At 45.0% G+C, this 25,205-nt stretch overlaps 2 protein-coding genes across 5 annotated transcripts in view; both read left to right on the top strand.

The window, feature by feature from the left end:
* The window catches only part of LOC142587763 (protein-cysteine N-palmitoyltransferase HHAT-like), a 50,186-nt gene extending 48,792 nt beyond the window's left edge, over positions 1–1,394 (top strand). The window contains exon 12 of the mRNA XM_075698992.1: positions 1,114–1,394. Within this exon, the coding sequence (XP_075555107.1) occupies positions 1,114–1,220 (107 nt within the window). The 3' untranslated portion in view covers positions 1,221–1,394. The remainder of the gene's footprint in view (positions 1–1,113) is intronic.
* Positions 1,395–3,447: 2,053 nt separating this feature from the next.
* The window catches only part of LOC142587012 (protein-cysteine N-palmitoyltransferase Rasp-like), a 54,067-nt gene continuing 32,309 nt past the window's right edge, over positions 3,448–25,205 (top strand). Inside the window, exons 1-5 of one of the 4 annotated variants that reach the window (XM_075697885.1) lie at positions 3,448–4,008; positions 4,115–4,206; positions 10,313–10,380; positions 18,124–18,234; positions 20,782–20,976. In XM_075697885.1, the coding sequence (XP_075554000.1) occupies positions 3,932–4,008; positions 4,115–4,206; positions 10,313–10,380; positions 18,124–18,234; positions 20,782–20,976 (543 nt within the window). In that variant the 5' untranslated portion in view covers positions 3,448–3,931. The remainder of the gene's footprint in view (positions 4,009–4,114; positions 4,207–10,312; positions 10,381–18,123; positions 18,235–20,781; positions 20,977–25,205) is intronic. The other 3 variants (XM_075697884.1, XM_075697886.1, XM_075697883.1) reach the window with 3 other exon arrangements.

Below are 25,205 nucleotides of genomic sequence, written 5' to 3'. Positions count from 1 at the left end.
AATGGATGCACAACCAACGCTGCAGAGGAACTGTAAAATAAAAATTACAATAAAAACTCAGTGCCCTTCTACTCTTCCATGGATGGATATCTGCCTACTAAATTTCCCACGTCTAGTATGTTAACTACCAACAACGCTGTTGCCTGAACTATGGTACTAGTACCTGGCAAACAGCCAGCATTTGTCCACTACTTTAGTCCAAGTATAGTTGTGGTTGGAATGCTGACTCATGAAAAGATAAGTGACCGAATCTGCCTAAAGGTAGAAAGATCAGCCGACGTCAAGGGGGCATGGATATGCACAAATTGGGCATGTGCCTATTGTTTGCCAATACCCCGGAATGAATGTGGCAATGCAACACAAGGTGTGTGAAGCCTTAAATGTATAAGAGTACGTGTCGTAAGTAACAGTGCCCGCGTACCTCTGTTCCACATTCTTCCCTCCACAAGCATTATGCACTGCCTTCCCTACATCGACAGCTGTGAGCTACAGGCGACGAGACTGCAGTGCTCGTGTCATCTGATACTGCTTCTACCTCGCTAACTGAAACATGCATCGCGTCCTTTAGATTCTAATATTCTATTGTCTCGGCGCGTTTCCATTGCACTTAGCATTCTTTGGGAACTAGCCAGGGTTTCTTTGGACTGTCTAATCCGCTTTCGGGCGCCAATCTCGGGAGTAGTGATGTTTAACACAGCGGTAAAAACCTAACGGTGGTATGGTACCACCGTTGCGTTTTTTTTTACCTTTGTGAAAGCTGGCGTTTTGAGACGCTGTCATTGACATGATTCGCCACTGGTCAATGACTCAGTTGGTGTCACGCTGCTCCTCTGGTCGCAGCGACGAGAGGCTATCGCGCGACGCTGCAGTGGTTCCCGAAAAGGTCCTCAAGGAAATTGCGTTTTAAATACTGATTGCCCCGGCACCCGACGAAGGCACTGTGACATGAGCCCGTGATACACCATCCACCGTAATGTCACAAATCACCAGCTTCCTAAGATTGCTAAATACATGGTTGAGTAGCCGCCAGGGTTGGAATTTCATAATTTGTTTTCTCTCTCTGTTACCAAGTGTACGAAAATTTTACCAAGTCTATTCATTCCCATTCTGCAGGTTTTCCCTTCCCACTCGTACCTGTGCTGCTGGTCCTGTACAGCGCCAGTCACATCTCCTTCGACGTTGCAGAGTGGGAAGCAACGGCGAAGGGAAAACAAGCTTAGCAACTACGAGACACAGTGTTCTTCCTCGAAATCATGCGCCCGACCTCGCCGATGCGGTGGAAAGCCAGTCTCTTCCTAACCTTTCCTTGCTCATCCCAGATAGTGTGGAATTTTGCTCCGTAGCTAGTTTCTTGTTTATTTGCCAATAAAGACTGCGTTTATTTGAAACTTACTATGCAGCAAACAAACTAGTTTTTTTGTTGCCTCGTTTACGCTATGCAGCATCTTTATTTTATTTTATTTTTGTTGGCAGCCCTACTCTCACTGCAGGTCGCGTTTAACCGGCTTGACACCAGAATACTTTCCGATGCGGGAGCTTTGACCACAACCATCGCTGGCGCAAAAGGCTGTGCAAGCACTACTTCAGTTACTGCAGCACACCTGAATAACCTTTTTACACTCCTTCTAGGCTTCGTGCTGCAGGGCGTATATTGGTTACTCACGTTCTATTTTGCTCTTTCTGTTTCCTTACGCCTCGCGTAGGTAACGAGCTGGACGCTCACTTGACTGATTTCATCGCCTTTCCTTCAATAAGGCTTCGACTGGGGCTATTTGTTTCGAGATCGTTCTGCTTACTGCACTATACTGTTCAGACAAAGGAGACAAAAAATCAAACGGACACACATGTGCAAACCATATTGACCACATGTGTGTCAAACATTTGTATTACACGTGCCTCAGCGCAATTAGATCATGTGCACAAAATGGCTTCATCGGTAGCTGCCCATTGTTCCTGCAGATTTATTTTAGACACCACCGTGTACACTACCGCTCGGTTCTCTGCAACGGGTGCTTTCTGATAGCCATTTTGCTCTACCCGTTCGTGCCGTCAGTTCAGACGAAGAGCCGCAGGTGTTGACATCTCGCCAAGCCGTTCTTAAGCAGCGTGCGCAGGCAGTATATTTCAAATATCAAATGTAATAACTCATCGCGGCTGGCGTTAGCGCAGAAACGTGAACTGCAAACGAAATATGGCTTATTACTTCACCAAGAAAAATCGTGAGAATCTTTTTTTAGTTGAAAACATTGCTCAGACAGGCCGCTACTGTATAGTATTCCTGTTCATAGCGCCTGTCTGCTCTAGCAGCGTCACCACAAACAGGCAGTTCTCGTGCTTGTCAGGTTTTGTGTCAATATTTAAGACGTATATTTCTGGCTTATGTGAAACTATTCTAGCGTTTTTGTGCGACGTTAGTTATCTTACGGAAGGCTGCATGGGCATGTAAAGTAGCCACTTCGCTGATACGGCGAAAAAGATAATCAGTAGAGTTTACACTAGTTTATATTACCGGACGCAAATACAAGCTCGGTGTGCGCTGCAGTCGCACACTGCCGCAAAAACTTTCAAGAAAGCGAATCTTATACAAGGCAGTAAAGCCCTAAGGCACGCTTGACGCGACGCCGGCTCACTAAAGGTCGCCCAGAGAAGCAGCTGTGTTCTGCATGCTTGTCGCCAGAGAGATCTCTAGTCTGAAGCGCTTCCACAATGCGGCGTTTGATCCGTACATCTGCAGATGTCTCGCGAGCGCCGCCCCTTGACCTTATAGCTTGCGCTCTTCGCCCAGCCGAGATCCTCGAGAACACCCGGCAAAAGTCGATAGCCTTGAGACGCTTGAGTTGCCTCGACAGCAGAAGAGAGAAATAAACATGATGATTTTTAGGTTCTCCACTTTTCTTACATACCCCTTCGCTTGCGTGTAGCTTGCCTCCCATCCCTTCTTTCCCCAATCACAGAAATAAAAGTCCGCGTAATTAGGTGACGTTGAACAACTTTCGTCAACTGCATTTTCATTTTCTTTTGTTTTTCATTTTTATGAGTAAATAATTATAACAACTTCTTTTTCTTTCTTCCCATCTCAACATGTTTATTGCGATACCTCCTCGTAAGCAAATGAGGACAACATATGGAACACACTAAGTGATTGCGACCCGCGCTCCTCATCTAAACGAGCCTACAAATCGTCAACTTCAATATTACCTCGCCGTCATTGAAGTCCGTGTTCATGTTATGTAGCATCGTTTTCTTGGTACGGCACTTCATGGTCGGCGTCTACTCACGGCGTTTTGAGACTATCGATTTCAAGTTTCAATAAGCTAAGAACTTTTCTCCTGTACGTTGACTCTGTAACGGGATCCTGTGGGATATCCTTGTGATGGCGTGTAGAAGTGTCGTAGTTTTACCAAGAACTGGATGGGCTGAAGTTTAGAAATGTGCCGATAATTCCGCACAGCGCACACCTGCCTTCGCAGCGCTCAACGAACGAAAGAAAGATTATGATTAGAATGTAAGGACTCCTTGTACTATTGGCGCAATGCTGACCTTTACAGCAATGTCTAATCACTCTTCCTTGGCGTTTTTTTTTCTTTGCTACAAATTTGAAAAGGTTACTACATATGGCTACTATTTAACCCGGCGGCTTCGTCTCGACTGATTCAACGATATTCATGACAACATTTCATGAAGGCAGCGTAGCTTCTATCTGGAATACAAACCAGTGGATGTTTTGGTTTCCCACACAAGTGATTGAGTGAAAGGATGTTGCGGAGTGGCCGACCAATACGTGTAGATCATTGTGACCCTCGCATTGAGACAGCAATACACTTATCTTACGCAGTCAACGTGGAGAGCAGAGAGAGAGACAGAGAGATAGCTGATTCTCGACAAGGAATCGGGCAAAGAAAGGTGCCCACCATTTCAGCCGGCGTCGCAGATGTTAACTAAGCATGTCGACTCGTGGCATGTCGGAAGGACTGAAACAAAAACCGATACTGACGGTGACCCCGAAAGGTAAGAAGTGCAAAAAAAAATATGCAGCTTAGTCCGTTTTTTATATTCGTGTTTTGTGGGCAATGTACTCTCAGTAAATTGGGAAAACGTGGTCTGTGCTCTCCAGCTGGAAATGGAAACTCGTCAGCCTGCTTCACTGGGTCGTTGGAGTAACAAGCTTTGCCTACGCCGTGTGGAATTTCGCCACCGACGACACAAGTAAGTTGAAGATGCTAAACGTCCTGAAGTAAGGTTATCGGAGACGCCATTGGGGCGAGTTTCACCCAAGCGGGACGACGTTTCACGGCCACCTAAATCTAAGTACGTGGACGTTCTCGTATGCCGCCTCTACAAAGCGTCGGCCATAGTGGCCGCGGGAATGAATTCCGCAACCATGAGCCCAGCATCCGCGTGGCGATATGAAAGAAAGTGAGTCACACGAGCTTACTAACGACACAACTTGGATGTGCCTATAAGTGTAGCATAATTCAAACGGGGTCGAATACATAAATATTTTCGTTCGTAAGTGTTTCCCCCATTGACGGACCACCTTCGTTAATTTGTCCAACCTCATGATCGGTTGGCTTCTTCTCTCACAAAGAGGTCAATCCTAAGAACTTTTTCGCGAATGCCCACATTGACACTTACTTCATAGCGTTGAAAAATATAATACCAATAGCAACCAGATGTCATTTTTGTATTACTCGATTGAGGTAAATTCGACGCGAAGATCACGTTGAGTGCCGCCATTGATTTGATCGGTGACGCCGTAGCTTGCACTCGTCCGCGCTCACTCGTCATACTACTGACGCCCAATCATATTCCTGAACGCCGACTATCATTCATATTCACACTTTCAAGTACCCGCTCCCACAATTATTCTCGTCCAATCACACTCGCAGCCACTCACGTTCATATATATGCTGACGTCCACTCATCGCTTCGTCACTAACTCTTCCTCAATACTGCTAAAGGATTGTGGTGTGAAAATGAACCACTGTACTTGTTACTGAGTTTACCGACCTATGACAGCGTATGCCATAGATAAGGGGCATTACATCGGCGATTGAAACATATAATAAAAGGCTGAAACAGCCTGCTTACGAATCTTGAATGAGGAGTCGTGGTAGGTCTCCATTTGCGCGCATGGCTTACAAGAGAGCTCACACTGCGGCACCCTAGAAAGGAAAAATAAGGAGAGGTTGCGATGCGGAAAATATTATCAATGTTCGGCTTATTAAGAAACACCCAGGAAGTATACCAAGGACAAGTAGTTTTCTGCATAGGGCGCAGCATCAAAGATAGCAAGATGACTGGTGACGTGTTACTTACCATTGCAATCGAAAGTATCACGAACTTGTGATTGCCATTGACCATCCCGTGCTCACGTTTGCGCGGCGTTCCAGGAAGCCGAACGTGGCACCTAAAATATCGACGCCAAAGTATTTTCCTTGTTACTCGTCAGTAGTAGACACTAAATTATCCGCGAAAGCATACGAACGAGCACTAAAACAAGTTAAACGTTGTTAATTAATGGTGCTAAGAACCTAAAACTAAACTAAAACTAAAAAATCGTACTGGTTGAAGTGACCAAACGTCAGCACTGCTAATGTCAAGAAGAAAAAAGCCCGCTTTATTGCCTTGGGGCGTTGTTTTTATGCACCCGGTGGTCCGCCGGACGCTATGTGTGTGCTGACGTCAGAACACTGATGATCCTTTAAAACCAAGTCAGAAAGGGGCTTGCCGAATGAAATTAACACAACGCTTATTTAGGCAAGGCTAACACTTTGTGAGACAGCGTAGGGCAAGTTCCTCTTGAAACCTGCAAAACTGGCTTTGAAAAGAGAAAAAAGAAACAAAGCAATTCAATTGTAAAATGTTGCAACTTTACGAATTTGTCACGTTCTTGCATACCTCCTTTGATTTGCTTGAGTTGTTAGACTTTTCTTCTACATTAAACTCTTCTATTCCTGTGACAACATCAAATGTATCTAGGCTGATGTTCTGCTGAGGCGTGATGCGTCACAAGCTGTCTTGTTTTCTTCTGCGGCCTGTAGTAGACTCAACAGATTATTAAGCTCCCAGCGCTGCTCGTTTCAATCACTTACCACTTATCAACGGCACGTCGATATAACAAATTCGCAGATCTTGCACTCACACGTGTCAAATTGTGTGTGCTTTCAAAACACACGCTTGCACTTTGGTTGGCTTGCTAATTTTCCTTAGAAGCCGTGCCTAAATTCACACAGCTGCTCAGACACTAACCATCGTACGCAGAAATGCCTCTTAACTTGAAGCCCAGGCTTGACTTGATCTAAATGGTGCCTATCGTGAACGCGCCGAAGGAAACGCAGTGAGCGTCATTGGTCACGTTAACGCCAGGCGTCATTCAAATCAAGTCAAGCATGGGCTTCAACTTAAGTTGCATTTATGAATAGGGGGGTAGTTCATGAGTATGCAAGCGACGTATTGGCGTAAATATATCCTACTATAAAGGCTACTAAACAATAGCGTCGATAGGAAAAGACAATGTTTAAAATTCACCTCATTTCTAAAAAGAAGCTAGAGACAGAAGTAATCTTTTTCCAGAGCCACTTGAACCCTCCGCCAAGCACAAGTGCGTTATTGAAGTATTTAAATTTCTCAAAGTAACATTCCTCATAAAATTCGTAAATACAAATTGTGAGACTATCTAGAACAAGCACAGGAAGATCAATCCTGGACAAGATCACGATCAACCCCATTACGGATCTAGCACAGTACACTAAAGTTCATCAAGAATTTGCAGACATAATTGTCGCATCGCTACCCAGGAACACGGACCCAACACATACCATCAACAGGAAAGTTGCACGAGTCAAGGCGTTAATCAAGAAAATGAATAAAGGGGGCAGAGGAGCCTGCTTTGTTGTTTCGGTTGCCTACAAGGATAGAACTAAGTTCGCGGCGGCGGTAGTGGATCACCAGGGCAAATGCACCATCTGCGCCACGGTCTACACTAGTAAACCTGAAGTCGTTAATCAAGTTGCCATTGCATTGACACTAACAGACGATAGACTCACAGAAACATATAGCAACTTGAAAACGGCTATTACAGATTTCAATAAGGGAAAGATTGCCCCACAGGCTGCGAGGATAACTAACATAAGGCAAACAAATGTTACACGTTACATTTATTGGTTCCCGGCGCACCTTGATTCACTTGAAGACATTCGCGTCAGTCCACATGAATCGGCCAACAGCGTTGCCCGGGAACTTTCAGACCGCGCCGCTTCTACATACGGCTTTGATTCTGCTGGATTGGAGAACCTACAGATAAGTACGCTCATTCCATAAAATGGAATTACAAAACATTACTAGTAGGGAAAGAGGGAGTTTGCACGCCCTCACTATAGGCTAAACAGAGCACTAGCAGTTACACTTAGGCAAATAAAAACACAGTCTTAGTATTCACCTGCACAAGTAAAGGAATGGTATGACATTGCAGACATGAATATTATATGCAAAGCAAGCAAGAAGGAGATACGAACGCTTGACCATCTGCTCTAGGAGTGTGAGTCGCTCGGCCCTGGCATTTCCTGGAATCTGTCTTCACGAATGATTGGATCCCACGGTCGTATCCCTCAAGCCCTGGCTGTCCAGTGAGCCCGTGATAGGGTTAGGAGGCTTGACCTCCCGGACCCAATATGGGACTAGCCAGGCAGGTAGTAACACCTTGTACAGGAGCAGAATAAAGTTTTTCCTCCTCCTCGAGGCAGAACTTGGCAAATGGCCAAGTAGAGAGTGCGAATATAGTGAGCTTCTAAGTGTAATAACGACAGAAATACGGAAAGAGAAACATCTTCAATAGAAAGGAAAAAAGAAATTGAAAAGCTGGTGGAACAGGGAGATACGAGAAGCGGCTGCCGAACGAAGAAGGCGTCCCGATTGCCCAGGGAGGCAAAGAAGGCGCAGTTGTCGCAGGATGAAGTAGCCAGCGAATGGGAATTATACCAGGAGGAAAAGTCTGCGGTTAAAAAACTGGTGCAAGCAAAGGTAAAAGGTGAGAGTGAACGTTGGTTGTCAGAAATACGTCAGAAAAAGAAGGCCGCACCGGGAATATTTTGGATCCACATAAAATTATTAGGCAGGGAGTCAACAACAATACACCAACATATCCTGGAGAACGATGTAAACAAACTGGAAGGGGAATCGGCATTAAATTACATTTAAAAAATAACAGCCGAATCTTTCCAACGCAACGGCGTAGTTGTACTTGAAGAACAAAAAAGAGCATGAAAGAGAACCCGATGGAAAAGAAACTGGTGCTCACAAATTTCAACTGAAAGAAAGTCGAAGAGAAAATTCCTAAACTCACAGCCACTGTGCTAGGCGTGGGTCCGGGTAGCCTGATTAATAAACTAAGACTAAAAAGTAAGGAATCTCTGGCGAAAGCAGTGGAAAAAATACTTTAAAAGATAGGCGAATATCGGACAGCTGGCGACAAAGTAGAATGAATTTATTGTTTAAAGGGGGAGAAAGACAGATTCCACTCGTATAGACCGCTGACCGTTACTTCAGTGATAGGCAGGTTATCGATACAGGCAATGAAATTAAATCTGCAAGCATGGGCAAAGGATAATGGCATTTTGGGAAAACTTTAGAATCGTTTCAGAATAGGAAGCCGTTTGAGTGATAACTTATGTGTTCTTACTCAGTGTATTCAAATATCAAGAGTAGAAAGCAGACCGTTATATTTGGCCTTTTTAAACATTACAAGAGCGCATGACAACGTGTACTGCAACATTTAGTGGGATATTCTTGAAGGGGAAGGCTTAGGCGACGATTGTCTATAGCTTTTGAGAGATATTTGACTACAAAATATCATCTGCGTTGAATGGGAGTGAATGAGAAGCGAGGAGTAAGTTGATATCAACAAGGGACCGAGGCAGAGTGCCCGTTATCCCCACTGCTGTTTATTATGTACATGGTGAGGATGCATAGGGTGCTAGAAGGAAGTAATATCGGGTTTAATCTGTAATAGAAACAGGCGGGTACCGTAGTAGAGCAGCAGTTTCCAGGTTTATTTTATGCGGATGACATTGTGTTGCTAGCTGACAAGCAAAGTGATTTGCAACGTCTGGCTAATATGTGTGGGCAGGAAGGCGAGAGTTTAGGTTTGAAATTTAGCGTTAGAAAATCAGGTGTTATGGTATTCAATGAAAAGAGCGAATGGCTAGTGACTATACAAGGCGAGGAAATACCCCGCGTAGAGAATATAAATACCTTGTTATATGCATAAACGAAAGTATTAGATATATGGAAACACAGGAAAATACAATAATAGTAAAGGGATAGATAAGTGCTGTCATAATGAAACACGGAGAGCTATCGGGATACAATAGGTACAAGGTACTCCAGGGTATGTGGTCAGGTGTAATAGTTCCAGGACACTACATTCGGAAACATGGTTGTTTGCTTGAGATCAGGTGTACAACCCGGACTCGATGGCAACCAAAGGCCAGTGCGACGCCTCGCATTGGGCGCACACGGGGAAACTACAAATGAAGCTGCGCAGGGCGATATAGGCGGGACAAGTTTTGAAATGAGGTGCGCTTAAAGAAAAATAATTATGAAAAAAGTGTCTCTCCGCTCGTTCGGAGACACACTCGCACAGATGCTCTGGGAGTGTAGAAACGCTCTCCCCGACTCTACCTCGGACAAGTGGGAGAAATCCCTCATAAGTTCACTACTCGCCGACCAGCAATGGGCCGTCCAGCAGGCCCGCGGAGCGGTCGCCAGGAACTCCCTGTCGGTCCCTAAACGTGGGAGACGCCCGCACCGCGCTAAGCGCGCCACCAAGGGCCACAATAACGTTTTGCAGTCCAGTGTAGTAGCCCGACAGAATTTGGCAGCACTTCCGCTTTGGTTTCACGAATTGCAGCTACTGAATCAGCGTAGCTCGCAACCTGCGACCGTTTCGAATTAAACAAGACCGAAAAGATCAAACACGAAATTACATTCAATTTTCACACTGATGGGTAGGCTACTTCTGACCAATATCACTTCTGTCGTACATAAGAAGCACCTCTTTCCTCTTCCCAAGATGAAACAAACGCTTACGAGACTGGGGGACAATTTTAAGAGCTGTGATCAAGCGCGCGCTTGGTCTACACATTTTTCGTTTCATTTCCAGTGATAATTGTGTGCGATTTTATTTCCTGCGATTATCAGGTGTTATGCTGGCGAGTACAGTTGTGCATGCTGTGGCACACAGGAATATATGCAAATGAAAGGTCACGACGCTTCTTTCACAACTGTATTTCTTCGATGTTTTCTTTATTAGATGCGTTCCTCCAGCAAGAAAAGCCACGTGGGTTCAGACGCAGCCCGTATGGCCTTCAGCGAGAACAGGTTAGTATACATGCACAATACAATAAAGCACTGAAATCATATGTTTGGTCTCAGTATAGTGCTCAGTGTAGCGCAGAAAATAAACAAATGGCAGGGGACGAGAAACAATGACGAGCGCTAACTTCGAATTGACTTTATTTATTACATGTGCACATATAAACGAGGAAAAGGAGGAAAGCGTACACAGAATAGAAGTATATAAGAACAGAAGAAGAGGAAGGTTGTGAAAAAAAAAACGGTTTTCCCTGGAAGTTTATTGGGAAACAAGATGGCACAGAAAGTCATAATTTGGCGAGCATACACGTTCACGTATTATTATTTCGCTCACTCCTCAGATATTGCAATTCTTTGTTTGACAGCAATACTGTCGATTTCTTCCACATCATTACTATTCAGAAGACTAGCGCAAAATAGCACAGACAAAGCATGAGAAGACGATAGGATGAGGGCTAAACATCAACTGAGGTTTTTACTGCGAGCGAAGGTACTATATACATTTCGGTGGTGCATGCGCACACAGGGTTGAAACAGTAAGGGCACATTATAATCAAAATGTGGCAGACTGTTCTGTGTGTACATTTTTTTCTTTTTTGGACAAGGCAAGTGATGCCGTGCTGACACAGTCATCACCTTCCCCGTCAATGTGATATGCCTCACAAATCTCGTAACCCCCCCCCCTTGTGCCTCCCCTACCAAGCACACACGTGGTATCAAACGCACGCACGCACCCGCATCGCTTACAATGCATGGCCAAATGGCCGCCCCCCGCTAAGGAATCTAGCAGCGTTCGGTGCTCTCCTAGCCGTTCATTTAGGCAGCGGCCAGTCTGCCCCACGTAGCATCTACCGCATGAGAGCGGTATGCGGTATACGACCCCAAGAATGCAGGGTACAAACTTGCATTCATGTTTTATGGCGCAGACCGGTTTTTTTTTCTTTTTCGTTTAAGGCTTTGCACATGCGCACCAGCTTTTCGCGGGCAGTGAACATAACGTCTACGCCGCACTTCTCTCCAACTTTTCTCAGCCGGTGCACGTACGGTATAGCTGTGCGCTTCAGCTTCTTGCAGCTTTTTTCGGCTGCTACGCAAGGGCGTCCACCTGCTCCGATTTCGTTCGGGAGACATTCCGCCACAGCCGTCACGATATCTTTCGGAAAACCGGCGTTCTGCAACCGGATCACTTGCATCTGCAAGCTAACCTCAATTTTATGGTGGCAGGATATGTCGAGAGCACCACGCAGGCAATCTTTTTTTGCAGTGCCCCTCTTAACCAATTTTGAGTGAGCCGAATTATATGCTAGAATTTCCTTTTTTTGTGCTTGGCTGGTACGACCAGCAGATGTGCCCTGTGCCAAAGTACAAACACAGCTCGAAGAATTGGAGACACCCGTTCATCGGCACTTCATGCATGAACGAGAGCACCACGCAGGCAATCTTTTTTTGCAGTGCCCCTCTTAACCAATTTTGAGTGAGTGCTAGAACAATCACCGAAAATCTGTAAAACACTTTTTATAACCTGTGGTTTGTCGCTCTCGTTTTCAACATTTGCAAACACAATAAAATCATCGACATATCTAAAACACCTCACAACACGTTTTTCCTCTTTTATGCACGCTTCCACGCGCTTGTCAAATTGGCCTAAAAAAATTTCGCTAATTATAGGAGCTATGCAGGAGCCTATGCAAATACCATCTTTTTGCACGAACAACTTGTCGTTAAAACAAATGTAGGTGGAAGAGAGGTAGCACTCAACTAATGCTACAAAGTCGTTTACGGAAACCTCGCTATTATTTTGGAACTGGACAGCCCCCCCCCCCCCCCCCCAGTTTTCAATCCGCTCTTTTACTGCGTCTAACAACACTGTTTGGGGAATGGAATAAAAGAGCTCCTCAATATCAACTGAAAAGGCAAAATTGGCTCGTGAAGCACCATCTTGCTCACCCAAAAATTCAATCACATCCTTTGAGTTGCTCACACGAAAAGGATTTTCTACGTCTATTTGGCTAAGACACTTCTGTAGGTATTTTGATACAAGACCTTGCCAGGCTTCTTTCTCGGATACAACTGCTCTGAGAGGCATGCCTTCTTTGTGGGTTTTGCAGAAAAAAATACATTCAGCCCCGGCATATTCGCAGCTTTTACAGACTTGTGTAGTCCTGTCAAATTGATCTGTTCACACAGTTTTAATGCCTCTGATTTTACTTTCCTGCCAGATCTTTCCGAAGGAACAAAATTCTTTTCAATAGCCTGCTTCGCCTTTTCATGATACATCTATTTGGGCAACACGACGAAACCACCATCCTTATCAGCTGTCAGCAAAGAGAGATTATTCTTCCTGAGGTAATCAATAGTTTTGCTAACCGCTAGCGTTGCTACAAGTGAGCACGGCTTCCTACTTGACAAGCAGTCGACACCTTCAGAAATACACCTAGCTTTCTCTTCCCCCTCTGCACATTGCCCAAATTTCCTAACCATAGTAAGGAGTCCAAGAGGTGCCTCGTTAACCTCATTACAAAATTCAGGCCCGCAGCTCAAAACCCTTTGAACATTATCTGGGAGACCACATTCCGCTAAACACAACACTTTTTTCTTCTTATGAACATCTTGGGAATCCGCTTTTGCATTTTACCAAGCACACAAAGACGGCAGGCCAAAAGACCACAGAAACTCAGTAACATTAGCTGCCTCCCTAGCCCAAGTCCGCATCAAGGCGTCACAGGTTACCTGGCAGCTTGTCCTAGTCGCGGCTTGCACACGTAGGAACGAGGGGAAATACCGGACGTGTCTCCAGAGTTCGGCACGGAAGATCTTGGTGATTTTTCTGGTATGTCGCACGGACGCTTGGCAGGGATGGAATAAGGCTTGCACATCAGCGGTACCAGTCCATTCTTCAGGCCGAAGGATAGCACTCTTGCCCGCTAGGTAGTTACTGCTATTAGGTTCACATAAGTAACTGAGGGATCTCGACACATAAAAGAAGGAAGCACAGGACCCGATGTACGAGAAATCAAAGCGATCAAGGCAGAAAGTTGGGCTAGTTGGTGTGTCATCATTATTCAAAAGACTAGCGCAATATAGCAGGGACACAGACAGAGAAGACGACAGGACGAGCGCTAAACATCAACTGAGGTTTTTACTGTGAGCGAAAGTACATATATACATTTCGGTGGCGCATGCGCACACAGGGTTAAAACAGTAAGGGCACATTCTAATCAAAATGTGGCAGACTGTTCTGTAAGTACTTTTTTTTTCTTTTTTGGACAAGGCAAGTGATGCCATGCTGACACAGTTATCACCTTCCCTGTCAATGTCATATGCCTCACAAATCTCGCGCCCCCACCTTGCGCCTCCCCTACCAAGCACACACGTGCTACCAAACGCTGGCACGCACCCGCATCGCTTACAATGCATGGCCAAATGGCCGCCCCCCGCTAATGAATCTACCAGCGTTCGGTGGGTGCTCTCGTAGCCGTTCATTTAGGCAGCGGCCAGTCTGCCCCACGTAGCATCTACCGCAAGAGAGAGGTTTGCGGTATACGACCCCAACAATGCAGGGCACAAACTTGCATTAACGTTTTATGGCGCAGACCGGTTTTTTTTTCTTTTCGTTTACGGCTTTGCACATGCGCACCAGCTTTTCGGGGGCAGTGAACATCACGCCCACGCCGCACTTCTCTCCAACTTTTCTCAGCCGGTGCACGTACGGCATAGCTGTGCGCTTCAGCTTCTTGCAGCTTCTTTCGGCTGCTACGCCATGCCGTCCACCTGCTCTGATTTCTTTCAAGAGGCATTCCGCCACAGCCGTCACGATATCTTTCGCAAAACCGACGTTCTGCAACCGGAGCACTTGCATCTGCAAGCTAACCTCAATGTTATGGTGGCAGGACTTTTCGAGAGCACCACGCAGGCAATTTTTTTGCAATGCCCTTCTTAACCAATTTTGAGTGCGCCGAATTATACGCTAGAATTTCTTTTTTTGCGTGTGGCTGGTACGACCAGCAGATCGCACCGGCTGAGAAAAGTTGGAGAGAAGTGCAGCGTCGACGTGATGTTCACTGGCCCCGAAAAGCTAGTGCGCATGTGCAAAGACGTAAACGAAAAGAAAAAAAAACCGGTCTGCACTATAAAACGTTCATGCAAGTTTGTGCCCTGCATTGTTGGGGTCGTATACCGCATACCTCTCTCTTGCGGTAGCTGCTACGTGGGGCAGACTGGCCGCTGCCTAAATGAACGGCTACGAGAGCCCCGAACGCTGCTAGATTCTTTTGTGGGGGGCAGCCATTTGGCCATGCATTGTAAGCGATGCGGGTGCGTGCCTGCGTTTGATACCACGTGTGTGCTTGATAGGGGAGGCACAAGGTGGGGGTGCGAGATTTGTGAGGCATATCACATTGACAGGGAAGGTGATAACTGTGTCAGCACGGCATCACTTGCCTTGTCCAAAAAAAAAAAGAAATGTACTTACGGAACAGTCTGCCACATTTTGATTGGAATGTGCCCTTACTGTTTTAACCCTGTGTGCGCATGCACCCCAGAAATGTATATATGTACCTTCGCTCGCAGTAAAAACCTCAGTTGATGTTTAGCGCTCGTCCTGTCGTCTTCTCTGTCTGTGTCCCTGCTATATTGCGCTAGTCTTTTGAATAATGATGACACACCAACTAGCCCAACTTTCTGCCTTCATTGGTTCCACATCATTCTTTTGTACGTGTAATTTTTATGCTGTCTTCACAAATCTGTTGAGAGATAGAGAGAGGTAAATTTATCATCAGATAGCCAGAGAGGTCGGCAAATCTCTCGACGGCGCTTAGCAAAGTAGCTATAAGGATTGCACAGTTTTGCATTTTTAGATTACAGCTACCTTTAGCACATTGCTCTGCCAAATTCTGGTCGAGCTCTGTAAGCAGGTATGGCATGAGAAAAATTTTATAAGAGAAATCTTTATTTTTATTGCCGAGGTGCATACGCAATATTATTGTGGTGAGCATCGCTGCTGGGGTGTTTATTTGTTATATGACACCGTTGTTCCCATTATCACTTTAAGTTGGTCCTTGCAATCTCGTCATGTTATTTTTTACTTGCATGATTGTAACAACGCAAGTTTGTTGTACCTATGTTGCATATTCTTGTATGTTAAATGCTGCAGCTCTATTTAGCACCCACTGCATGTTCGAGAGCCAAGGATTAGCCGGCAGCTTATTTGTTCCCTAACGTCTCCTTATATCATGTCAATAACAAAAAATAGGTGTTTTGCCCATTATGATCATGCTCCGGTGTCAGTCATTGAGGCACCACTATGTTTCACCATCAGATCTGTTTCAACAAATAATGAAATAATGCACAACACTCCTGTGCATATTACAAACATGTTTCTATATTTTCTCGAGCAACCTTTTCTTTGTGCTCTTACTGAACAAGTTATCACGCACCGTTTTTGACAGTTTCTCCGGTGTGAACATTGAAAAAGAAACGTTCAGTTTCTGTCCCAGTTTCTTAAGGTTAGGCAATGACTTTTGGATGAGCAATAGCTTGTTCACACGAGCTCCTTAGCTTAGAGGAAGCTATAGCTTGGGAGCTCACGAGTACATTTATTTGAATGGAGAAATTGTTTTTCTCAGCGACTACTGCACAGATTTTGGTGAAGTTTGTTGCATTTTAAAAAATAAAGTTAAAATTCAGTTATTGTAGGAAACAGTTTTTGTTTAGGTCGTCATTATTTTACAAAAGTTGCGGAAAGTCGTAAGCTTAAAGTAGTCTCAAGTACCAAGTTTTCTGTGCAAAGAAGAACGGCAACATGATTATGTAAACTGTACATATTAACATGTAGAGCGGAGGAAATTGATGTATTATAAACCACTCTTATATATACCACTAATTTGTGAGCATGTCTTTAGCTATACCCTGTATCCTCGTCATCAGCCTGATAGTCTGAATGCCCTGAATAAATATTTGTGTGACTGCGGACTGAACAACAGACTTTGAAGATTCTTGGAGCATACAAGATTTTCCCCGCCGTCTTCATCCTCATAATCAAAGTATTCCTATATTCTCTCATTCTACGCCCATACCCCTTCGTCAACACTGAGTAGCAGGTCAGAACATTAATTCAGGCCAACCGCTCCATCTTTTCCCTAATAATTAATGCATCTCTCTCTTTGTAAACACTGTAACAATATCGCACAAGCTGTAAATTCATATATAAGATATGTTCGTTTTAGGTGCTCTGAGGCATCCAATTTACAGAACCACGCCATCTCTTTTAGTTGCGCAGGTACAGGCTTCTAAAGATCGTGCTTGAGGTTCTTAAACATACTAATATACGGAAGTTCTTGTAAAAACAATATCTAAATGAAAACAATGGTTCCGTCAGTCACTATAACTTTGTCTCTACAATGAAACGCATTTCACTCAAATCGGTCTCGCGGTTTATTCATCGACTCATTTCTGTATTTCACACGTATTTCGACGGAGCAATCTGTGTTTGGCCCTAGCTAACGCTTCTCAGTGTACCTGAGATATAAATATAGTTGACAGGATTGGGAATTCACAGTTCTGATACTCGGCTTGGATTGTTCTGCACGGGCGGCTTATATGACCGACTAAATTCACTGCCTCTATCTATCTTACGGTCTGGCTCATGCTCCAGTATGACGCATAAACGTTAATTGCAAAGAGGCTGTTGCAACACATAATTTTATGTAAGAGAATGTTCAGTGAGGTATTGTCCTATTTTGCTTTTCTTCCAACTAAATAAACTGTCAGACACGAAAAAAAAATTAAACTTCAAATCCCTTGATAGTCTTGATAGCCCGAACATTGTGATACTGAGCACCGAATCATACGGGAGCATTCGTTTTCAAGATAACTTGTTCCCTGTCGCTTCGGCGGAAACTCTAGCCAGAAACATGACTCTTTCTCAGAAAATGCTGGCCCAAATGTCAGTTCTCAACAAGTTGGCCTTTTAGGTTAAACAATGCATTGGAGGAAAAAAAAGAATTGCTTTAGTCACAAAAGGTGTCTGCGAGCAGCACTGAAGTCGCTGCACACGCGTGTAATGCGTAATTATTTAATATCAGGGTCCATAATCACAACATTCCCATACGCAAATGTTGTTCCGCGGTTGACCATCACACGAGTGCTCAACTATTTATCACGGCGTTGATATCACGACTGCCTTGCACTCAAGCGGAGACCAGCTAGAAAAAGCGCTTACACACTGATGTTTTGGAATTACAGGCACAGGTAACTGCCTGGTCTTGCTGTGAAATGAAGAACGACTTTATCTCGCAAGAAGCGTTTTGCCATCGGCTCGTCGACGCTACTTACATCATATTGCGATGCAGTGGGGATAAAATTTACTTTTCTGAATACGCGGTGATCGCTCATATTTCAAGCCACGGAAGTAGCAGTCATACGACGAAGGCATCCTAAGATGCTATTTGTGTTTACAGATTCCGAAACACACTATGAAGTCAAGGGGGCCAGAATAAGTTGAGAGTCTCAAGCGATGTCTATGCTAGTCCACGCAACTTTTTATTTTATTTTTTTTTGGGGGGGATGGTTTATTTCATTTACATTTGATAAATCAATACAATGGTCAGCGTTCATTCTTACCAATTATTGCTATGCACGAAGTGCTTTTCAATTACGGGCCTGGAATTGACCTATTTCGGCGCTCAGGTTAATTCTACAATGCGTGGATACCATCTACTCACAATCTTTGCCGTGGCTTTCATTACACAGGATGACACGAACTGGGAATGGATATCTACGCGGTCTGTTGTTACGTCGAATTGGAAGTGGTTCATTCTGCACCCTTTGCTGGGCAGGGCAACCGCCGGCATCGCGCCGTCGGTAAGCAAGATACCATGTTTCTACATTGCGTACGTAGATGCTTTGTCAAATGCACACGGGCTACGTTGCCTAAGACCGAAAGGCTGTTTACGTCTGTTTAAAGGAATTACTGTATTGCATAAAAGGCACTAATGTCCTTCCGGAAAAAAATAACACTGTTATTGACCTTAGAGAGCGCGACAAGAACCGAAGCACACAGCCGAACGAAATGTATGGGCAAGGCGCAGAGTAGCCTGTATAGTTTTGACATAGGCTGTACGCTTACACACGCACACGTGCGCAGACAGACAGACAGACAGACAGACAGACAGACAGACAGACAGACAGACAGACAGACAGACAGACAGACAGACAGACAGACAGACAGACAGACAAATAGATAGATAGATAGATAGATAGATAGATAGATAGATAGATAGATAGATAGATAGATAGATAGATAGATAGATAGATAGATAGATAGATAGATAGATAGATAGATAGATAGATAGATAGATAGATAGATAGATAGATAGATAGATAGATGTTTTGTATAAAATTCAAGGGCGATAACAACGTCTCCACGCGCCGTCGGCTGTATGCGCGAGCGGACGCGCGCGAGCGTGAGCCAACGATGGCGGCTCCATCTCGAGCACACAAGTGAGGAAAGCTGAGCTTTTGTTGCGCCCAACGCACCGGGAGAAAACAAGGGGCACCGGGGCGTTCTACATCGCTGGCTGCTGCGTATGACGCGGCCACGCGGAGCCTATCTTGAAAGCGATCTGCGATGGGGACAGAGAGCCCCGAGTGCTGATAGCTTCGTGTGCACTACCGTTTTCGCCTATTCGCTTTGAAGCGAGAGACAGCACGAAAGTTAATGCCCTCGCTGCTGCTGCCACGCTTCCTCGCTCCAGAGTTCTGACAGCGCCTTTCCGCGGTCACCGAGTAAAATGTGTTCATGTTCAGTTCTGCGCGCGAGACACCAGGTTTGTTCATTTACTTAGTAAGCGAATGTTTGCGAGCTTACATGGCCGATCACACTGCTATCCTTACTTTGTATACCTTTCTACTAATTTGCTACCGCAATCGGTGATTTGCATTTCGGGCGAAACTGCGACTGTTTTTTTTATTATTTTGGCACCATCTTAGATGCGAAAGACGAGCCGTTCAATTAGCTTCGGGATGGAAAGAAGCACTCAAACATGGTGTTTAGCTGTTTTCTTATACAGTGATAACATTGCGCATGAAAAAGATTCATACGCATAGCCCCTCATCATGTACGTAGGAATATAGTGTTTCGCGGCCCAGATTTCCTCCTTCTTTTGGTGTACAAAGCTTGAATTATGGTCGGCTATGGAAATTGTCAACATTTGCGCATGAATATCTATTGGTAATCACACTACATTAGCGAGTATTCTGTATTTTGTTATAGCATAACGCCTATGGCACATTTGCGTTTCTTTAATTGTAGGCATCTAAATACTGCTACATAATGTAGCGGAATTGAAAATCAGATGCTCGAAAATGCACTGAAATTCTCAACACAACATCCATGCAATGTGACCTGCGGTTCGCGCCTGGGTTCGAAAATGAGTGCGGACTGTAATGCTATCATTTATATGCTTAACCTCTATGCCGAGACAGGAGGTTGACAAAGTTACAGAAATGGGATATGCCAGTTGGAGTACATGAAACTTGGCGCGAGTACACAAATAGCAAGACATGCCGAGGTCTCCGGAGCGCTGTGGCGACTGTGCGCAATCGTTCAGTTCTCGGCACTTTTCATGTGTTCTAGCAATAAAGGTGAATAAAAACTTAAGCAGCCGTAACGACACGAGAGCTACGCCTAGAATTTCTATAAAACCGTATTATGTACATGCCTAAACTAGTACCATGCCTGTCCTAAATGTGTTTAGAGCGTGCAGGGGCCCAATTCGCAAAGGTTTTTTTTTTTTTTTTGCTCGTAAGACTTGTACGTGTGGCCGGCACCCCTCGCCAGTAATATGCGCAGCATCAAGATTGGCAGGCATCCAACCATACGAACAGTTTTAGCTGTTTTCGGTGAATAAGGGCCAAGTGCCGTATTCAGGAGGGGCTGTATTGTAAAAGCTTTTCCTTCGGAAGTGCTCTTGGCCATTGGCTGGTTGCCTTCACTAATAATATGCGCAGCATCTCGATTGGCTGGAATTTCCAATGAAGTTCCAGTCTAACGTAGGTTTTCGTAAATGCGAGCTAAGGAAATCTTAGGCCCAAATTGTTAGGAAAAAGAATTTTAGTCAAACATGATGCTGGACATGCGATTACTGAAGGCTAGCGGGCAGTGGAAATGGTCACCTACGAACCAAGCGCTTAGTGAATTCGGCCCAATGGCCTACATTCACAGAATTATCCTACGTTATAGAGTTGTTCGTAAGATCAAGTTGCAGCCAATTATGAAGTCAGATATATAGGCCGGGAAGATGGCTGGCCATCGGCAAAAGAGTAGTTACGAAGGAAAAGATTGGTGAATTCTGCCCCAATTATTTTCGCATTCACCCTCCAAACACTGATTTCCATTTGTCTTTTCAGCTAGCGCCGGTGTTCTACGCTGTCTACACATCGCTCTTTGTGGCTGTCCGCCTAGGCTGGGAAGTGGCACTCGCTTTTCTGGGACAGCACGCTGCGTTCCTTGCCTTGGCCGCCGTGCGCGTGCCCGCATTCTGCTACGTCCTCGCACTTCTCATGATCGTGCAGAAGCATTTCTTCGAGAGAACCTTCTTCCACGTAAGCCGGATTATGCTGAAACTATATCCCGTCTGGCTTATTTCTTTCTGTGTTTCAGGTCATCATGATTTTCTGATTGTTGTTGGCGGTGTTGTTGAACCGAAACTTAACACTGCCACTGTATGAGGCACGAGGTCTTCCAGCTCTATAAAGCGAAGGGCGAACGAGAGTGGGGAGCGAAGGAGGGCAAGACACAGAAAGAATGCACAGAGACATCTGAAAAGGGAACACAGTACTGATAAAACCAAATTGAAGTGATGCGCAGCAGGGCTGCCCTTATTGTATAGTGTTTCTGTTGTTGTAAAGGCAAACTTCTAAGATCGTATGAAGTTATTGTAAATGTTGCGCTAAATGACATGAGTTCGACAGAGAAAGAAGCTAATTAAAGCTTCATTGCAGAAAAGCAATTAAAGTAGAACAAGTAACTAGTCGTTTAATTAAAAATAGAATAATTACGCAAAGGGGAAAGAAAAATACACGAATAGAAAACTTGATTGCCATTGGAAGGAGCCGGCACGACTGTAGATAAATATTTCAACCTTAGGCGCCAAGTCGCGCGTAAACTTAGGAGGGGACAACTACATGTTTTTGTGCTATCTGTCCTCTCTCCCATCGCCACTTCAATTTCTCTGAGACATATTTACCCACCCCTCCCTGCTGGTCGCCTTTCAGTTTTCAACCGCAACGCTAGACAGCAGAGCAGTGTGGGATGCTGTATCTTTATCGCAATATCAGGTATAGCGACGCTCGATGCGCGCCTGCTCCGACCCCTTTGGCATTGTCATACTGTCATGGTTGCGGCGTGTGTATGATGGTTTACACGGACTCCATAGCCTCACGGTGTATTTAGCAGCAAAAGCGACAAACCCATGGGAACGCACCGTCACGCCGCGTTTATCGGCTCTGCCGGAGCCAGGGTAGTGCCCTGGCTTCCGCTGCTGGTATACCCACAGACATTAACGTTCCTGCTGAGCAGCTGTGCGCAAACACACCGCGATGCATACAGCCGGTGTAGTTACAAGCACAGGTAACTGTACAAGACCACGTGAAATACCGGAACTTCCGCTCTGGACGGTGGCAAAGCCAACGGTGAGACCCTCGATCCCTGGAATAACCAAAAAAAGTCGAAACCGGTATCTTCAGAAGATTGAACAAGAACGAGACCATGACTATAATGTCTGTCATACTTCCGAGACAATAGCTCGCATGCTTGCCGTGTGCCTTCAATGTGCGGCCAAGCGAAGGACACTTAAATCTAGTGTTGACATTTTGGACTGCCGCCCCATTTTGGAAGAAAATATTTTAGGCGCGTGGAGACGAGTTGTCCACGCCCAACGCACCATAATATCGCTCTCGAACTTTCTATAAGAGATTGGCTTAGGCGGTCGTCCCTAGAAAATGTGAGATGTGAAGACCATGCGGAATGTGTTTGCGCAATAAAGTTTTGTATAGGCGAGGTTGTTCCTGTGTGTATTGTGTGTAAAGCGCGTAGCCGCGTATTGTACACCATTTATATATTAGTTCACTCTAACATAACATATTCGCCTACCACCCAGCTTTCCCTGTATCTCGCACTTCCCCTTACACAAGTGAAGAGTAGCAGGTTACAGACAGGCTCTCCAGGCCAAGCTCGCCCTTTTTCTATTAATTAAATTCTTCTCCGCCTCCTGCACAATATCGATATAAATCCTTTAGTGGATAGGCAGAGACAGGACCGAGGAGTGATAGGCAAAATGCTAGAGGGCAATATAAGCATATGACACATGATTAGCTCGAGCACCCGCTATGGGACTACCTATCCTAATCTCGTTTCAAACTTGATTGCGCCGGAAATATCATATAAATATAATAACAACCATCATCGCCACGCTTGAGCCTTACGCCTGCCACCTCTATGGCTCTATCATTTCCCGCTATATACCTAGTGACCTGCCATAACAGAGTCGCTGCAAACAGGAGTGCGTTTTTTTTTGTATGCGAGAGCGTCAGATAGCCCACTGAGCGAAAACTCCTGCGTCTGCAACATCGAACGGGCCCCTAAATTTCCACTGGTTGCGACGCCATGTCACGAACGCGCCTCGACGGAGCAGGTGGGTGTCGCGTGGAGAGGCTATCGCCGCTATCCCACTTCCGCCGAACGCTTCGACGTAACAGATACGGCGACGCGACGCCGCCTGACGGGTTGTTACCAACGAGGCAGTCCCTTGACGTGCGGGTGCTGCCGTCTAGCTCTCGGAGGCTAGCGCACGGTCCGTATCTCTGTCTCTCTCAACGCCAGTGGGCTCAGCTTCTGCGTGCGCCTGTCGGCCCTGGTGGCCGTTGCTGCTTGATCAGTACCTTGTCGCGCAGGACGTCGGTGGCAAGTGGCGTTTGCACCGCAGTCCACCGCTGCTTGCTGGCTTACGCAGCGCGTACCGCTATGGCATATTACTCGCAGCGCAAAATTCGAAGTACAGCTCAGTGTCGTTCAATTGGACATTAATGCATTTGCATTCACAACTTATAGGAAGTGCTAAGGTGTCCTCGGATTCCATTTAAGAATCGACATCTCATTGTCTTCACGCCGGGGTTGTTATATCACCTACATCATTCTTTCTACATCATTCCTTCTTTGCCATTCCATCGCCGTCACAGCATCGGTGTGATTGAGTTGTCATGTAGTCATGCTCATGGGCGACCTTGGCAGGCCACTGCCAGTGCAAAGTGTAGGGGTGTGCGAATATCCGAAACTTTCGAGTAGCGAATCGAATGGGACAGTCACTATTCGTACATGCGAATATTTTTGTAGTACTTTTACAATATTTCAAAACGTCAACTGTGCCCTTTTAAGCATAATATTGGAGAAAAAGTACGGAAAATTTTCACTCCCGCAGGGATAATATAGATATAAAACGTGACATGTGTAGAGGGGCAGGCTGCGCCTCTTAGGTTAAAGGCTATACAGCGATCATTCGCACTCTCTGAAAAGTCATGTGCAGGCGAAGAAACTGCTTGTTTGCTCCGAATTTTCCATTTGGGTTTTATTGCGTTAACCTTTTTTGGCAAGTACCCCAGCAAAATCTGTCACTCGGAAAGTGTAGTGCTTTCTATGTGTACAAAAATGCGTTAATTGCGAAGTCAGGGCATTTGATGGTTCTAATAGTGAACCTGTAGATAATTAGTAGCTGTATAAGTGAAAACGAACAATTGAAACAAAAAACTTAACAGACAGAATCTTGTCAGAAAAATCTTGTCCGTAACGCGAAAAGTGTGATACCTTACCCATAGGTATACGTAGGGTTCCACAGAACATGCATGGAGAAGCCTATGGTAGACGCGGGCCAACTAAAATTATTTAGAAAATTAATTGAACTATTTGGGAGTGGGCCAATCTCAAATTTGGGTGCGGGCCAACTTTTTATGGGAGGGGGTGATCCAACTTGAAATTTGGGGGTGGGCCAACTAAATCTTGAAGGCGAGCCGCTTCGAAATATGATCTGAGACAACATGAAATTTGGTAGTGGGCCAACTTAAACCTAGACAAAATAAGTGTTAATATTATAAAGTTAAATAACAACAAAATTTTCGGTCAACAAACTAGCCCAAACTGCCACCTTACTAATATTCAGGTCGGGACAACATGAACTTTAGGAGCGGACCAACTCAAATTTGGGTGTGGGCCAACTTGAAAGAGGAAGGCGCAACAACTGAAATTTGGGTAACAAAATCGAAAGTAACAGCTAAACCAAAGAATGCTTAAACATGTGTAGACAGTTCTCAGAATTTTGCATAATTGTTTTAATAAACAACGCTTCATAACGTACTACGTAATGACAGAAACTTGCTAACATTAAGAACACTAAGCCGTGGAGAACGTTTTATATTTGCTGTGATAACGGTTGTTTATTATTCCAAAACTATTCGAGAAGTATTCGATATTCGATTCGGTTCGTTTCTGGCTATATTTGATTCGCATTCGGTTCGGTCCCAAAAATTCCTATTTTTGGGGCCGAATCCAAGCCCAAGCCAAAGCCAAAGTGGAACAATATCAGAGCATGGGGGATGTAGCCGATGCAACAAATGTGCCAAAATGGTCGCTACACATGTTAAATAGGCGTGCATTCACGAATGCAGTGTGGCGCTCTAGGTTCGAATGCTAATTTTCTTACCGCCGACAGCCATACTGAGATGAATTGTGCCATAAATTCGTAATTAATAATCATGCAGGATTTCTACTTCTGCTGTAAATG

The sequence above is a fragment of the Dermacentor variabilis genome, chromosome 7 (genome assembly GCF_050947875.1).
Source record: "Dermacentor variabilis isolate Ectoservices chromosome 7, ASM5094787v1, whole genome shotgun sequence".
Lineage (NCBI taxonomy): Eukaryota > Metazoa > Arthropoda > Arachnida > Ixodida > Ixodidae > Dermacentor > Dermacentor variabilis.
The sequence above is the reverse complement of the archived record's forward strand: the minus strand, read 5'-3'. Positions and strand labels throughout refer to the sequence as shown.